This window comes from Patagioenas fasciata, chromosome 14 (assembly GCF_037038585.1).
Source record: "Patagioenas fasciata isolate bPatFas1 chromosome 14, bPatFas1.hap1, whole genome shotgun sequence".
In the NCBI taxonomy this organism is placed as follows: domain Eukaryota; kingdom Metazoa; phylum Chordata; class Aves; order Columbiformes; family Columbidae; genus Patagioenas; species Patagioenas fasciata.
In genome coordinates this window covers 8,906,788-8,923,071 of record NC_092533.1, presented here as the reverse complement: position 1 = coordinate 8,923,071, position 16,284 = coordinate 8,906,788, and the positions used below count along the sequence as shown (strand labels likewise).

At 37.3% G+C, this 16,284-nt stretch overlaps 1 protein-coding gene across 2 annotated transcripts in view; it reads left to right on the top strand.

The window, feature by feature from the left end:
* The window catches only part of SPOCK1 (SPARC (osteonectin), cwcv and kazal like domains proteoglycan 1), a 275,752-nt gene that overhangs the window by 88,690 nt on the left and 170,778 nt on the right, over positions 1-16,284 (top strand). For both annotated transcript variants that reach the window (XM_065849049.2, XM_071814742.1), the window contains exon 3: positions 1,208-1,253. In XM_065849049.2, coding sequence (XP_065705121.1) covers positions 1,208-1,253 — 46 coding nt within the window. The remainder of the gene's footprint in view (positions 1-1,207; positions 1,254-16,284) is intronic.

Here is a 16,284-nt window from a genome sequence, read left to right as displayed (position 1 = left end):
AATTCAGTATACTGGAGATAAACGGTAAAAAAAAGCCCTGTGGAAGAAATAATTTAGGAGTCTCATTCACACTGATTGGTTTTCAGTTACCCTCCTGGCAGGAAGAAGAAATCTAGGCGTCATTCTGGGCAATATGATAAAGACATTTCTTCAGTGGCAGCCCTCAAGAAATGAGCGTAGAATACCAGATATATGAAAAAGAAAATAAAGATTAATATGCAGGAAAAATGTCACAGTATTCTAGAAACCTTTCATGCTTCCTCTCTTCAAATACATTATTCTGTTGTTATCACGTCCTCTCAAAGACGACACAAGTGAGATATACAGGATATGCTGAGACTAGATATAACAGTTAATATTGAATCCCAGTGCTTCCGGATTAGGGCTGATGGCACTCTGAAGTGGGGGAAACTTTGCCTTTGGATAAATATTTGCTGAGTACATGGAATACCAGTTGATCCGACACGCAGAACAGTTTTCCGTTCTTTCTGCAGAGAGACTCGTTTGCAACATGTAATCCTTTGGCCAGGCGCTCTAACAGTTCCTGCCTTCTCCATTTTAAAATCCAATCAGACTTACGCAAACCAGAACCACAAGACTCACAGCACAATAATAACTTTACCTCAGATTTAAGAAGATTTTAAAAATTTATTAGTGGAAACAGTTACAAAAGTATTCACTGCAGGTGCTCCTGGATGCTTTTGAACTTTGAGTATAAAGTTTACAATATTATTGCTGTATTTCTGTACATTCACAATAGTGTGATTTATATGCATTTAAATGAATGTAAGTATTTTAGGAGTTACTTTGCTGACCTTTCACCACACCATGATGGTGTGGATCAAGTTATAATATGTTATTCAAACCATATGCTCTTATATTTGTTGTTATGTTATCAAAACTTGTAGCCTGATAAGAAATAATATAGATTTATTAGAAAATATTTAATAACAGCATACTTTGAAAAACAATCTGGAAGAAAAATTGAAGGTGCTGAATCCAAGGAATTTTTTATTCTTTACTTTCTAAGCTGCATTTGTTACTCTTTAGGACACAACCTGTGGATACTTTTATCTGATTTGTGCTAAATATGTTAGGATCAAAATATGAGCTGATTCATTAGTAGTTTGGCTATGTAAAATTGTGGTGAAAAAAATGATTATATTTTTCCTGAGTTTCCTTTTTTCTTTTTTTCCTTCCCATTTAGGATGATTATTTCAGAAACTGGAATCCAAACAAGCCTTTTGATCAAGGTAAAGTTAGTACGCATTTTGTGGTTGTATTCTGCTATTTTGCGATATCTGCAAATAAGTTATGCCTTTGTTTTTCTGTCCCATACATTAGTCAAGAGCTATATTCATACTTCAGTCTCATTCCTAGTTTAGTCACATCGTGAGGTGGTTTATATATAAGGGTTTAGCTCATCTTTGTATTTTTCAGCCATGGGTTTTAACCTACATCATTTCCAGTTTATATTCAGTGATGATAAATGCCTAGAAAGGTTCTCTGTAACCATGAATCTTGGTTTAACATGCAATTTAAAATGGGTATCTTCACAGACATATTCTTTCATGTTAAAAACCTTTGCTAAACAAATTTCATGAAGGTAAATTACAGCATTTCCTAACACTCAAGGGGCCAATTCTTTGAAGCCAGGTGCAATGTTTGAATTTCGGGGCTGATTTTCAAAAGAAGTGTTTATTATGTATATGCTGCTGCTTCAGATACAGATTCTGTAAATGATATTTGTCTCTGAAATCAGTAGGGATTTTAAAAGATGTTAACCTAAAGCCACTTAGAAAAGAATGATTGTATACATGTAACTAAAATAAATTTCAGCTATGTAGATCCATTGCACAGTCCTCCTCTGTTTTGGATCCTGTGTTCAAAGTTACATGGCATTCCCACAGAGTGTAAGATTTCCATTGCCCTTTAGAATGCGAAGTGACAATTTTGATCTCAAATTGTTGTGATTTAACATTCAGAAAAGGTATTCCTGCAAGCAAATGGCTTACAAATTACTGAGCAGGCAGATAGCTTTTTGTGTTGTGGGGGGTTTTTTGTTTGTGGGTTTGTTTGTGTTATTTGTTTTGTTTGAGTTTGCTTGTTTTTTAAGAAAGAGTCCATGGTGAAACAGTCACAATGTGGCACACAGAGGGAAACAAATAATTGGAAATTACATGGCCTTCTTCGATCTATCTCTGGTGTCCCTGGGATGTAACCAGTGGATGATGGTTAAAGAACAGTAGATAATATCAATATTGCATAGTTGCAGGAGATGCCCAATAGCTTAGTTAGTTACTAGTTTTTTAGTAACTGCTTAAAATAAAGTCATCTTATAGACAAATATTTTTATGCCTCTAGAAATCAAATATTATGAAATTATATATGTGAATCCTACCACAAATGAGGAGGAAGAGTGGATCAGTTAAGAAGGAGAAGGAAAGGCGTGAACAAATGAATGAAGGGGTAACTGGATAAATGCCAGGCCAGTGGAGGAGCTGAAACCACAATGGTTTCTTTATTTGCTTTCAATTTGAGCTTTGGCGGCCATTTATTTTACAAACAGGAGTCATAAAAGGGAGCAGCTTTGCTGATCAGAGATTTGAATCTTCAAAATTGCTGAAGGGTTTAGGAAGAAAATACCCATTGGAAGTCTCTGAAAGTGCTTTTAAAGCTTGCACTTTACATCTATTTCTATATTTCATTGCCAAACACGTTCCTTGTATTATCTGTAGGTAGCTCCCAGGGATCTCATGTTAGAACTGAAGAGTATAGATTCTCTGTCTTTATGGAAATGGAACTTCAGTGTCAAAGGAAAGGGAATGGTGATGTTTGTGTCAAGACATATATCCACAGAGAGATTTTCTAAGGCATTTGAGGAATTTAGGATTACAAATCCTATTGACGTCAAATGCTACTTATTCTCCTACCACTTTCAGAGGCCTCGTGACCCTCTGTGTTCCCAAGAGGAAAAACAAAACAGTAAATCCTGGCAAAATATTGCAAAAAGATTTTGAACTGGTATGCTCTAAAACGGTCTTGTTCGTTGTGTTACTGAGATGTTTGACTCTGGGCAAACTCACAAATTGATTTAGAGAATCTAAAATCACACGTGGATACCTTGAAGCGATACAAACAGTTGTACATCTGTTCAACATTCCTATCTCTTTACAAAGAAAAGAATCGTTTCAGTATAAATTTTCTCCAGACTGGGAACAGTCTGGTGTCGGAAGGCAGAATGCAGAACAGGGCAATGCAGCCTGAGCCTGATGTACTGCCTTGCACACAGATCTCTGTGCTGCTTTTGTCTCATGTAATTCTTACTTAAGGATTTTGTTTGGCCAATAGGTCATTCTTTTTGACAAAGAGGTCATTACTTTTGGCTGTGGTTAAAATTTACCCTGACTAGAATGTTAAAATAGCTATTCATACTCTTCTCAAGAGATTTCTTACACAAAACAATTACCTTAGAAAACTGTTTGTTAGTTTAGTTATGTAGAGATTGACCATGTGAGTCTTTAGCCACTGAACCCTATGTTGTTATCACTCAAGAAATGGAAAGAAGTTACATCATGTTGCTGCTTTGTGCTTTATGAATCAGATGCTGACGAGAGTAATCCTCAGTTTATAGATACATATTTACACACTTATATATGCCTATACGTATATTTATAGAGAGCACCATTTAAATATGAAGTGCTGATATGAAGGGAGGAAGGAATACTTTCTTCCTCTGTTCCACTATTTTCCACAATGGGTTTAATTTCTGTCATTTTCCATGCAGAGAAAAAAGAATACTCAGAATTAGTCCTGGACCTTTTATGCCGTGCAAGCTGCAAGAAAATTATTTAGTCTGTCTTTAGTCTTTACTTATCCATCCTCCCTGCCCTGATATTTTTTTTCCAGTTGTTCCTTTTGGTTTTAGGGTGTTTAAATGCCTCTTAAGCTCTTGTATGATTTTGGAGATACAAAACCTTTGATTTTTAAATCTTTGGGGTTCCTGTATCCAAAGAGCCTGTGCAGATCCTGCAGTAAGGAGCCCTAGCTTGCTTCTGTGAAATCAGTACCAGCTCTGGGCTCTCATCACACAGTTGTTATTTTGAGAGATATCCCAAAAGTGAATTATCACAATACCAAGGTTCTACCTACAATGATTGCAGAGAAGTGACTTCTCCAGTGGGTCAGTGAAAAGAGCCAGCTGCCTCTCGGCCTGGGTTATACATGAAATCTGAGTCTAGCATCACCAAACTAAAACTAAATATTATGCATACCCACTCTTTGGGACAGGTCTACAGTTTTTTTAATACTTAAAATCTATTTCTAAATTGTAAATTTGAAATAATGTTTGGACATTCTAATTTTGTAGTCTTATATGGAAGCCAGACTGTTGAAGCACCGTGGGAGGGCAGGGGTTTGAAGTAGCTGAAGGTGGCTGGTACCTGCCAGAAGGGATCTCACAAAGGCAGCTGGAGGATTCAGTAGGCTTAACAGTTCTAAAGAACAACAGTAGTCAGAGATTTTGAAAATCAGTTCTGCTTCTAGGCTTGTATGTCATTTGCATCTTTTGAAGAAGAGTCTGCTGGGTCAAATCAACTCTATATTATTTTCTAAATTAAAGCTAGCTTTACTCACCAGATTGAATTATTTAATTATGTATTTAAAAACAATAGCAGTACAATCAAGCTGTCTCCTTTCCGCTTGCAATGCAGAGAGAAATATCCTCATGTATGTCTCAAGAAAAGAAATATACCCGATTTTGTAAAAAGGCATACACGACTTTCACTGAAAAAAAACCCTAGAGAGTCACATGAGGAATCTTTGCATAACGTGTGTTTTCCAGGGAAGTCAACTTGAATGGTTCATCTGTGTCTCGAAGGGTACTTGAGTGATCGGAATTTATTTTTAGCCTAGCTACAAGCCCAGCTTTTTATTCATGTTGAACCCAGGAGAAACCAATACAAAGGTGAGCATCTTACCGACTGAGCCAAGATAACAAGGCATTTGGACTGCAGAAGGCAGGAGAGCATCTAGCCTGAAAATGATTGCTGGTCATTAATATTGAACTCACTTCTGTCGGAGCTGCAGAAGCCAGAAAGCAGAAGAGTCGAAGGGGCAGGTTAGTCAGGATTTTAAAATATGAATCAAAGAGCTGTGGGTTTTTTTCTGACAAGGTCATTTGAGAGTTCTTAAGGAGCTTGACAGCAAACTTGACATGCTTTTCCAGTATTTTCCATCTACATTGGAGAAAGAAAAGAGGGAATCAGGGAAAAAGTTTAGCATAATGTTCTCAATTCAGAGATTTTTGGTATGCTAATTAAATGTCTGGTATTCTGCACCTGTTCAGACTTGCCATTAAATTAACTGATTAAGACTTTATGTATTATTATAAGTGAAATGTGTTAAATAAAAATAAATTAATTTGTTATTGAAAATTTCTGCTAAAAGCCACCTCTCAGTAACTGTAGTAAATTTTTCTGCAGACAAGTAGATGTTACTATTTTTTCTGCTAAGATGCAAAAATGAAAGTACATTTTGTTACATTCAAGGTTGCTGGAAACTGATTGGAGTGGTGTCTAATTTGCTTGCTATATGGCTTTTTTTAAAGTATTGTTGCCCAGAACATAGGAACTGTGGAAGTAATGGGATGCACTTTGTATTGCAGGTACATAAGCTCTGAATCAAAAAAATGAACTTCCATTATTACATATGTATATACCATTATTATTTACAACAAGGCTGTAGAAGGACACAGTAAGAGGGGAAAACCTTGATTCTGTTGCAGCACTAAGCTTTTTCCCAAATCTGTGCCCTTTGCTGGTGACAACAATCCTGAGTGTTTCCAGCTGCTGGACCTCTTAGGAAAAGAAGCTCCTGATTAGATGTAGGCTGAACTTTCCCCCTTGTCTTCCAGCCTTTGTCTTTATATTCACTGTCTTTATTCCCAATTCTCTTCCCCAGTAGCTGGGAAATCTAGACAGGGATATTACTTTTCAGCACTTTCATTATCTAGGAGGGGATGGGCAAATAAAAAAAAAAATCCAAAATTCCAAAATCCCTCTTCCACTGTACTGTGTGAAAATCTTCATCTGCCTGAATCTGACCTACCAGTCACTGACTCTAATGTCAGAACACGCTCGTGTAGACTCGACTGTCATTATTAATTACAGACATGAACTCTCTATCATTTCAAAGAATTCCCCTTGAGCACTAATGGAAGTCTGAACTGGCAAAATACCCTCACTTTTAAAGAGGAAACATTGCTTTTGAGTGGATTGTGGCCTCCAGCATAGCATAGCCTATGACTTTCACAGTCCAGCAGCCCTATGGAAGTGAACTTGTCAAATTTAGAACTTTATATTTAGAGACAGATATATTGGTATTCACGCTTCCTCTCCTTCTGCACTGCATTGTACCTATGTCCTTCCAGTGTCTGAACTGGCAAATCCAGATCCAGAAATGGCTTCCTGCAGCTGTGCAGAATAAAGTTTGCCTGAAACAAGAAGTATGATAATGGGAAGCCTGTGATGCAGGATGAACATCATAGAACCTGCAATTATTTTTGAACATGTAATTTTCTGTTAGCCCAGTTAAGATGTTCTTTCAGAAAAGCCTGAATAAATTCCTTTCAGAGAGTTGTTTAGTACTGTAGACATCTCTAGCCACAAATATATGTTAGTTTTATAATAAATGTTTTCTATTACTGTGCTTCAGATGGCAGATTTCAATTGAATAACATATTTTGCAATTTATTTTTTGACTGTAGTTGAATTAGTTTTAGAGGCTTATTCATAGGACAACTGCACATGAATTATGTTGGTAAATCTTCAGTAAATCAGTACAATTTTAAAACATGGTAACTGAATCAACAGCAAACAACAGCTGAGATGCGGCACATGAAATATACTGTCTTCCATCAAATGCATTTCAAGCACATATGGCGGCTTATATCCTCCAGGCAGATGCACGTGCCTCTCCTCATGTGCTAGAAGCATAACATTAAATTCCTTATAAACTTGTAAGCAACCAATTTTGTCGTTTAATGTGGCATCAGAAGTGACAGAGATGGGGTCCCTGTCTGTGACTGTATTATGGCTGATGTGCTTTGAACTGTGACAATGGTTGATAAGTCGCTTGTCTAGAATTTTATTAGCACTTGGGGAGCACTTGTTGCTTTTGTCAATAACAGTGCTGGTTTTCTTTTAGTATCTCTTACTTCATTGGCTGTGGAGCAGACATGATTTTGAAAGGGAAATTCATGCCTCTCCATGCTCATTCAACTCCCATTGAAGTAAATACATTTTTGGGGATATCACATAGCTCAACTTTCCTCCCATTGACATGACTTAGCGAGCGGGGGTCTCCTTCCCTTTGCTTCACATCAATATATAGGAGTTCAATTTGGGATACCTATCTAAACCTTTACAAATGAAGTATGTGTGGAAAATACATGCCTGCAAAGCTGCGTCCTTATTTGCTGTAAGAAAGACCCCAGTGTGTTATTCAAACAAGCTGTTTCGGCTTGTATTCTTACTTAACAAGGCCAAACCAATCAGGGACAAAGTCTCCAGCTTTGAAATATTATTTGACTTAAAGATTGGATGGCATAGCAGTAGATTTATACTGCGTGTCAGAGTGCGTTTTAAATCACTAGCCAGTCAGGAGAGTAATTTGCATGGTATTTAAACATGTTTATACGCCTGTGATTTAATAGCTGATCAGTAACTGTCTTTTGATTCTAATTGAAAAACAGAAACTCCTATGGAGAATGAAAGTAAAAGGCAGAGTGACAATGGCCATGAAAAGGTGTAATGCAGAATTTTTAGGAAGAGAAGAATATCAAAATAAAGACAAATCATTTCTAAATCACATTTCAGTAAACTGAGAATTGGTAAAGCAGAAATTAGAGGTAGAAAAATTAGGATAATTGTCATTTCCTCAGTGTAAAGGGTACAAACACAGATTATCCAAAAGCCAAGAGCTTGATTAATGACAAGGCTCTCAGTGACTTCAGTGGCAAGGAGTTAGGTAAAGAAAGTGCAACTAGGCTGAACTCTTATGGGAGCCCCAAACTCAGAAAGCCAAGTACAAAATGAGATGTTTGGGAAAGAGTTTAAGAATAACTATTTTTCACAAGTGTATTAGAGGGAAGAGGAAAATGAAGAAAAGTGATGGCTCACTGCTCAGTGGAGATACTTATCTAAAGGCGTAGCTGAGAAGGCCACAGCATTGTAACCTGTCTTTGCTTTGTCCTTCACTTGAAAGGTCAGCTGTGACCAGGTGACTGTTGTAAGTAATGTGTTGTAATATTCTCAATTAGGGGAAGAACAGGTTTGAGCAAATTAGATGTTGCAAATCAGCAAGGCTTGATCTAAGGTTTTAGTGAACTGGCTGAAATAACTTTAAAGATACAAAAAGTTATCTTTGAAAATTTATGAAATTGTAGAAGACTGGGAAATTATAGGGAATTATATCCCATGAGTTGAACCTGAAATCCTAAAAAAAGAGAAAAGAACAAATATTTGCTTTAATATTTATTTCAATACTTTTTAGCATCAGAAGATAAGGGGATGAATAAAGCTGGTATGGATGTCAAGCTGAACTAATTTTCTTCTCTGACATTTGCAAGCCTTGAGACTTGGGGATAAGCTTGCAGTACCACATATCTTGACTTTAATAAGGCTTTTGACACTGGCTTATGTTACTGTCTTACAAGCAAGTTAAAGAAATATTGTCTAAAATAATTATCAGGTGGATACAAAATCAGCTGAAAAACTACATTTTGGTAGTAGTTCTTAATGGTTCAGTGTCAGGCTAGAAGGATAAATTGAACCAGGCTTCTCCGTGATCTGGTTTGGGTCCAGCATTATTCACGATTTTCACTAAATTGTAGATGTCAAAATTAGTATCCTTATTAAATGTAGCACAGCAATAAAATTCACAGTGACCTTAAGAAATCTAAGAAGTGATCTGAAAAGAAAGGACAAAGTTCAGTCTGGGCAGATGCGAAAGTTCTTAGGTAAGAATAATCATCTGCAAAAAACAGGGCAAAAAACAATCTGATGGTAATGAATTTTGAGAAAAGGGGTAGGGGATTACAATGGATTACAAATAGAACATGAGTCAACAATGTCATTCTGTTGCAAAAAAGGCAAATGTTATACTGGCATGTGTAACTATGAGTAATCCCTTCAGCTCTCGTCAGTGCCAGTAAGACCTTGGCTGGAATATGTTGTCCAGATTTGAGTAACAGGCTTCTAGAATAGTGTGTATCAACTGGAAAGTACCCAGAGAAAAGTAACAGATATGATCAGAATTGCAGAAAATAAGCTCTGTGAAGAAGACAGGAGAGGAGCACCTCCTCTGTAGTGAGAAAACAAACAAAACACCAACAAAAAATACCCCAAACAACCCACAAATCCTATTTTCAAATACCTAAAATTAACTGCAAAGTGGAGGAATTGTTCTCTATCCATTGTGGATACAACAAGGAGTAATACATTTACATTGCAGCAAAGAAGAATAATTTTAGCCTCTGTAATGACAGTAATACTTAACATTGGGAAAGACATTTTAAAAAGGATGTGGAGACTCTGTCTTTGGAGGTGTTCTGAAACATGTTAGACAAATGTCTTGCAGATAATGGCACACTGATAGCTGATCCAGCTATGGAGAAAAGGAGTGGTATCGGCATCCTTCCCAGAACTGCCATTTTAGCGCTGTGATTCTCTGATTGTATTTTGATTAATGGAAAACAGCTAATTTCAGTGAAAGCACAGAAGAAGTGCTGAAGAAGGTATTTCTTAGATAGATTTTCAGTTGAAGTAAAGAAGGAGAAATAAATGAATCAGTATTCTAGACAGACATTCTGGCACCACCTGAAAAAATACAGGTTCTTATTTGATGGGCGTAACATGCACAAACTTCAAGGTAGTTACCAGCCATGGTTGTCATGGACTGGTGAACCTTCATGAATGTAAACAGGGACTGGCCAAAGGCAGCTCGTTTTTTCTGCCTGCTTCTGCCTGTCTCACTTACTTTCTAATAAGTTGGGAGGACTTCCTGTGGATACTTGGATATTAGTGGGGTTTTTGTCTTGGCAGAAATAAAGGTCAGGATGTAACCCAAAGGGTAAAGATTTGGATGAAAATAAGTTAACTGTTCTTCCTCAATTCATTAGATAAAACATGACAATGCATGTGTATTTAGGAATTAAATTTCCATATTGCTTCAGATTAAACATGTCTGCATAAAGTAATACTACTTCTGCTCTAATCTGATTGCTTGCATTCTAGCTTTGGAGTCCCCGGTCATTTGGAAAGTTATTTTAAACTACAAAATGGTGCTAAGCAGTACACAGCAAGATGAATAAAAAAAGTTTTCAGATGTATTCTGGTGGTGTTCTGCACTAAAAAGTTCCCTAAGCATATATGTCAAAACTAATATCAGTTTGATAAGCATCGTTTAGTCATTTTATCATGTTCTGTCCTCTATCTGTGTCCTCTGGTTGCAGTATTATGAATGGACCTTGCAATGTGCGTCTTTATCTTGTCAGGTTTTGCTCAACAGCTTTCTTTAAAGGTCTTGTCAACTTTATGTACATTGTCCTTAAAGTGCCAGGACTGGAAAGCTGTATCTGAAGACCAGGATATGATTTCCACTCTCCTCCTTGAAATCTCTGAGGATTTGATCTGTTTTATTTAGGGGAGATTAGTAAGCACCATTGTTGTCTTATGCATGTGCATCCTCGCGGTACCTCTTTAGCCGTACAAGAGGGATGCACGTAGATGAAATACTGCCCCAAAATCTGGAACTACCATGTTCACATTAACCGTAGGGCAAGACAGTAGAATCAAATCTGTAATATAAGTCGGTACCATTCCTGGGAGAGCTTTTACACAGGTCAAACCATCTGAAATATACAAATAAAACCATGAAAAGCCTTGTTCGAGTAAAGCTATGAAAAGTACACATCTCTTTGAAAAATACCAGCAGGATCTTAACATGGATGATATGTCTTGGTATCAGAAACATAAATATATTGGTCTTGATAGTTTAGATCATAAAGATCATGAGTTATTACTTTTCATCTTTAGATACTTCTTCAATAGAACTCCTGAATAGACCATTGCTATGTGCTGAGTATAGGCTGTGCTTAGTTATTCTCACTCCTAATTGCTTAACTTTGCTTCTGGCTTCATGATTATTCTATTGCAAGAAATGTGACTTGATATTTAGACAAATATTTTTTCATTTTCTTTATGTTTTTCCTTCTGAGATGCTTTTGCATACAGTGGCACTTCTCGTGTATTTTCCTGCAGAGGACTGTGCCAATAACTTTTTCCCAATGCCTATAAATAAATTAAGTATACTGTGGCTTGAAAGAGAAATTGTTATCAGCTGGTGCTCCACTACCTACAAAATATTTTATCTTCTTTCAGTTTCTATTACTTTGCTCTCCGTTGACTTTGTATAGGAAGCCGTCTTCCCTGTTAGTGCCATGTGGTACATTTGTGTGTAGCGTGCTTGATGTATGGAACTATTGCAAACGCTACTGCGGATATCTTGGCTTTTGAAATTGCATTGAAGATGAACTTTTTGACAGATGGAGCGGTTGATACGATTTGGAAATAGGCTTGTTTGTATCAGTCAGGTACTCTATTTTTCAAAATGAGATGAGAGAGGAGGGAGAGGCCACTCATCTAGTGTTAGCAGAGAGCCTGAGACCAAAAGGAGGAATGCACTTGAGAGCTATATATGCTGGTTTTATAACAGTACAACAAACAAATTCCTTTTTACAATCTGCACTTTTAAACAGAGCATAGCTGCTTAACTTCATGTTATCTGCATAGTTATCCAAAAGCCAAGTGCCTAGCTTGAGCTACTTGTCCATTTTGTCTTTGTAGCTGACACTGTCTCAGATTAGGTAGTGCACTGGAAGCCACTTCGAGGTCTAGCAAATACTAAATAACTTTTAGAAGGCTAAGGTTAGATGGAACCAGACATCACACCGATCCTGTCCAGGAAAACAAGATGAATACAGGGACCTCTTCTAAACACTGTGATCTCAAATTCCCCAGGGAAGTAGAGGTCAAAAGCACAATGGTTGTTAAATTTATGAGGATCCTGTTCCAGCAGGTTATTGTTGTAGATAATTCTATGACCTCATTGATAACATTCCCTCTCAGCCCTTTCTCCAGGCTGAGAGAAGACTTCCCCCCAGATATTTCCTCCACTGTGGACCTCTATGGGCTGCATGGGGACAGCCGCCCTCACCATGGATTGCGCCGGGGCTGCAGAAGAATCTGTTCTGGCACCTGCAGCACCTCCTCCCTCTCCTTGCTGACTGACTTTCATGTCTGCAGAGTTGTTTCTCACATATTCTCACTCCTCTCTCCAGCTGCAGTTGCCCAGTGGCACAACAACTTTTTCCCCTTCTTAAATACGTTGTCCCAGAGGTGCTACCACTGTCTCTGATGGGCTCAGCCTTGACCAGCAGTGGGTACGTCTTGGAACTGGCTTGAACCTTCTAGCACCATCTCAGAAAAGCCACTTCTGTAGCTCCCTTACTACCAAAATATTGCCATGCAAACCCAATATAAGAGTATTGAAGATTGCCCAGCTAAGAATATGGCAAAGCACCAACCAGTCAGCAGGAAAAAAAGTGTCAGGGTAAAGGCTGCAGGAGCTGAAAATTTATGATAGTGTCACTTTTACTGTTTTCTGTTGAGTTGGGAAGGGATGGGGAAGACAGAGCTGAGAGAAGTAAAAATGAAGTATGCAGCAGATGATGTTTAACACTTTGAAAAAGAATCAGATAGTTTAATAATGGATTTTCTGTGTGATGGTCCTTTGGCATAGCTGATCTTTACCAGTCCATTAGTATGCTCTCTGTTTTGTCAATCTAGCAAAGAGGAAAGAGTCTTTTGCTTGCTTTTCTGAAAGAACCGGAATTCTGTGATCTATGTGCAGCTTTTAAATTAAAAATTATTGTTTTGAATTAAAATACTGAATCCAGACTCTCCAGACCTAAAGATATGAAGTTTTTACCTCACTTCTAGTTAGTATTCAGTGGAAGAAGGGATGGGGTTTCAGGAGGTTGCTGTAGCAAGGTAATACAAGATGGAAATATTGCTTTCTGTGGGTTGGAAAGGCCAAAAAGGTATGTTTGGAGCAAAGGTTTTTCTTATGAGAACATTTATATTAATTTTGGGGATGTCTACATTAAATTCTATTTTACTGTCTCCCTCCGTGTGTTTGTCCAGTACATCGGCACAGTGAAATTTTTGAAGTCTGAAATATTCACAAGCATGCTTTTTTTAAAGGCACTGAATAATTATGAGAGGCCATTCTTGTATGTAGGCAATTTCCTCAATGATATGAACTCTTAGTTTGAGAAATTAATTTTCAACATGCTAACTAAATAAAAAAGTCATTAAAATCTTTGTATGGTCTGTAGTAGGGAGCTAATAACAATGTTTTCTCTTGTATTTCAATTACGGTAGCTGTGAATTAACTAGTATTTTAATAAAAATTAGTGGTAGCATTTATTTTCCATTGAGTGGTGTAAATTAATGTGACGTGTCTGGAACATAAAGAGCCTAGGGTGTGGATATGTGTGGTGAATGGACTTTATTTTAATGAATTATAATATAATTGCCCTGTCTTGGCAATTAAAGTTGGGCATGAAATCTTAAGTCATTAATTCCTTTGCATCCTTTTTTTCTTTGGGGAGAATGAAGGAAGTACTAAAAATTCCTTTAAGCTTAGAAAGCTGGAAGACATGTATGACAAATAGATTTAGAATGGATTACTAAGAGGTAGAACACAAAGGCAGAATTCTATTATATCAGTGTCAAATTCTGCCCTCACTTATGTGCAGGCTCCTTGGTGAAGTTACAGTGATTTAAATTCAGCTTAGACTTGCATTACTTGCATGGAAAATGCGTGCTCATTGGGTATTTCTCTTTTTCAATCATTCTGATATAAACCTGGCTACTTGGCATTTGTATGGTGTGCATTTTTCTATCCATACAGACATCATATATTATTAAAATAGTTTAGCAAATTTGGGCCAAATTAGCTTATCTTTTTTAAACATAGGTGAATTGCTTGTGGATTTAGCCCATTTCTCCTCTGATAGAAAAAAGTACAAAGGTGCAAAAGCAGTGTTGGTGATGTTGGTAGAAATATCTAAAACCTTAGAGGGATTAGGAAGCCGCCTCTGACCAGATCTCTTGACTTCCACAGTTTCCTACCAAATATGCCATAAAGAAATTATCTGCACATCCAGAGGTAGTGATGAGCTTGATGTGATTGTGGAGTTTGACAGTCTTAGTTCTGTTCTTCTCAGTGCTGTCTGATGCTGTTATGTGCTGCATCTTTCTACTGAAGCAATTTCACACCTCATCTGCTAGAGATGAAAATGGCAGGGAACAAAATATAATCCAACAAAAACTTAGTTTAGTAGATATATCATCCTATCAGAGTCTTAGTTCATCACTTCCTCAATCCACTAAACTTGCAAAGCTTTGGAAATTACATGGGGTGACATTATCTCAAGAGACTCTTAAGGAGTTAACTAATCCACCCCTTCCCCCAAGGCAGTATCAACCCTATCTGCATCGGTCCTGACACTTATTCACCGTGTTCTTAAAGACCCTCAGCACAGGACACTTCTCAGGCTCTCTAGCAACATGCTCTGGTACTCTTAACCATTAGAAATCTGTACCCTGAACTTCCCTTTTTGCAATTCACACCTTTGAATTAAACACTTTTGTCTTGTGTGCCGTTGATATAACAATTAGATGGATTTGAAACACCACTTTTACATTCTGTTCTTTTCAGTGATCTAGACAGTTTGAAAGAGATTCTTGTCAAATCCTCGGAAGATATAAAAGTGGTAACACTGTTTCTATCATGAAGAGTTGCCAGTGTTTCCTAGGGACCACGGTCAGATGCTTTATGTCTCCGAGCTCCTTACTGCTAGTAGGGCATCTGAACATTGGAGTGTATGTGTGTGTTAAGTTTTGATTATGCAGTACAGTGATAAAACTTGCACATGCAACTGGGATTGTGACAAATCTAGGGTACTACCAGGGCAGAAAAACTACGTCTATAATATTCCTCTTCCCCAGGTCTTTCACACCTTGCATTAGTTATTGTGTTATTGGTCTGAAGAGGGCTGTAATCTCTTCCATCCCCTTAGACTTGTTGACTCCTGCACTATGGAGTTTGCCATGCACCTGAGATTCTTTAAGCACCTCTCCAAAGGTCTGTGATGCCAAACCTAACTCTTCTGACTTCAGGCATGGGTATATACCGTTCATTTGTCATTCTTCAATAGTTCCATCTTGGTTTGTTTGCTTTTGAGTGTTTTTCATGATTTGCAGATAACTGAGATGTGTTTCCATCTGTGCACCGTGCTCTAAAGCTCCAAACCTGAAACGTGGAAAGGTTTTCCTAAACTGGACTAGTAATTACTCAGACACATTAAGAATATCAGTCTAATGGAATGAACAGGCCAGTAGTACTTTCCTGTTGTTGTATGGGACTGTTCATGTTTCATTTGACTGCTTTTAGACATTTGCATTCATGTGCTTGTCCCAGTACATTCATTTGAACAAAATATGTTTGATGTTTCTTCAGTATAAACATTTTGCATATAAAGTGAAGGAGAACTTGGGCATTCTTTCCTGATCTTTGCATTTTTCCTAGGATCATATCTTCCATAAGTAAAGCAACGCAGTGTTTGTATTCCTTGTGCTCTTCACCAGAATCTCCAGTTTTCAGTTAGAAGCAAATGGTGTTTCCTCATTGTTTGAAATAATTTCATCCTCATTACTTTCATCTGGTTAAATAAACCTTTCATCCATGCTCAGAAACAACAGATCTTTTATTTTTTTAGTGTTTCTTTTTTTACTAGTGGATGCCTGTGTTACGTTATGGTAGTGCAGATAAGGTATGTTTGATCAGTTATCAAATGACTGTTGTTATTGGACCATTAATTCTGGCTACATAGATGATTAGAAGTACAGATTTTTACACCCAGGGCCAGTGACTTTTTTTTTATTTTTATAATATGGATTTATAAGGGATTTATGCAAGCAGAAAATTGAATCAGCAATGCAATCAGTGCATTAAGTTATGACATTTTATTAGAGGAGAATTGCTTTAGAATATAACAGTAGATACAGATAGGAAAAAAATGCATGAGGATTACCCGGAAGAGTTTAGCATCTTTAAATTACATTTTGAACTTTAAAGTATTGACCATGCCCAAAA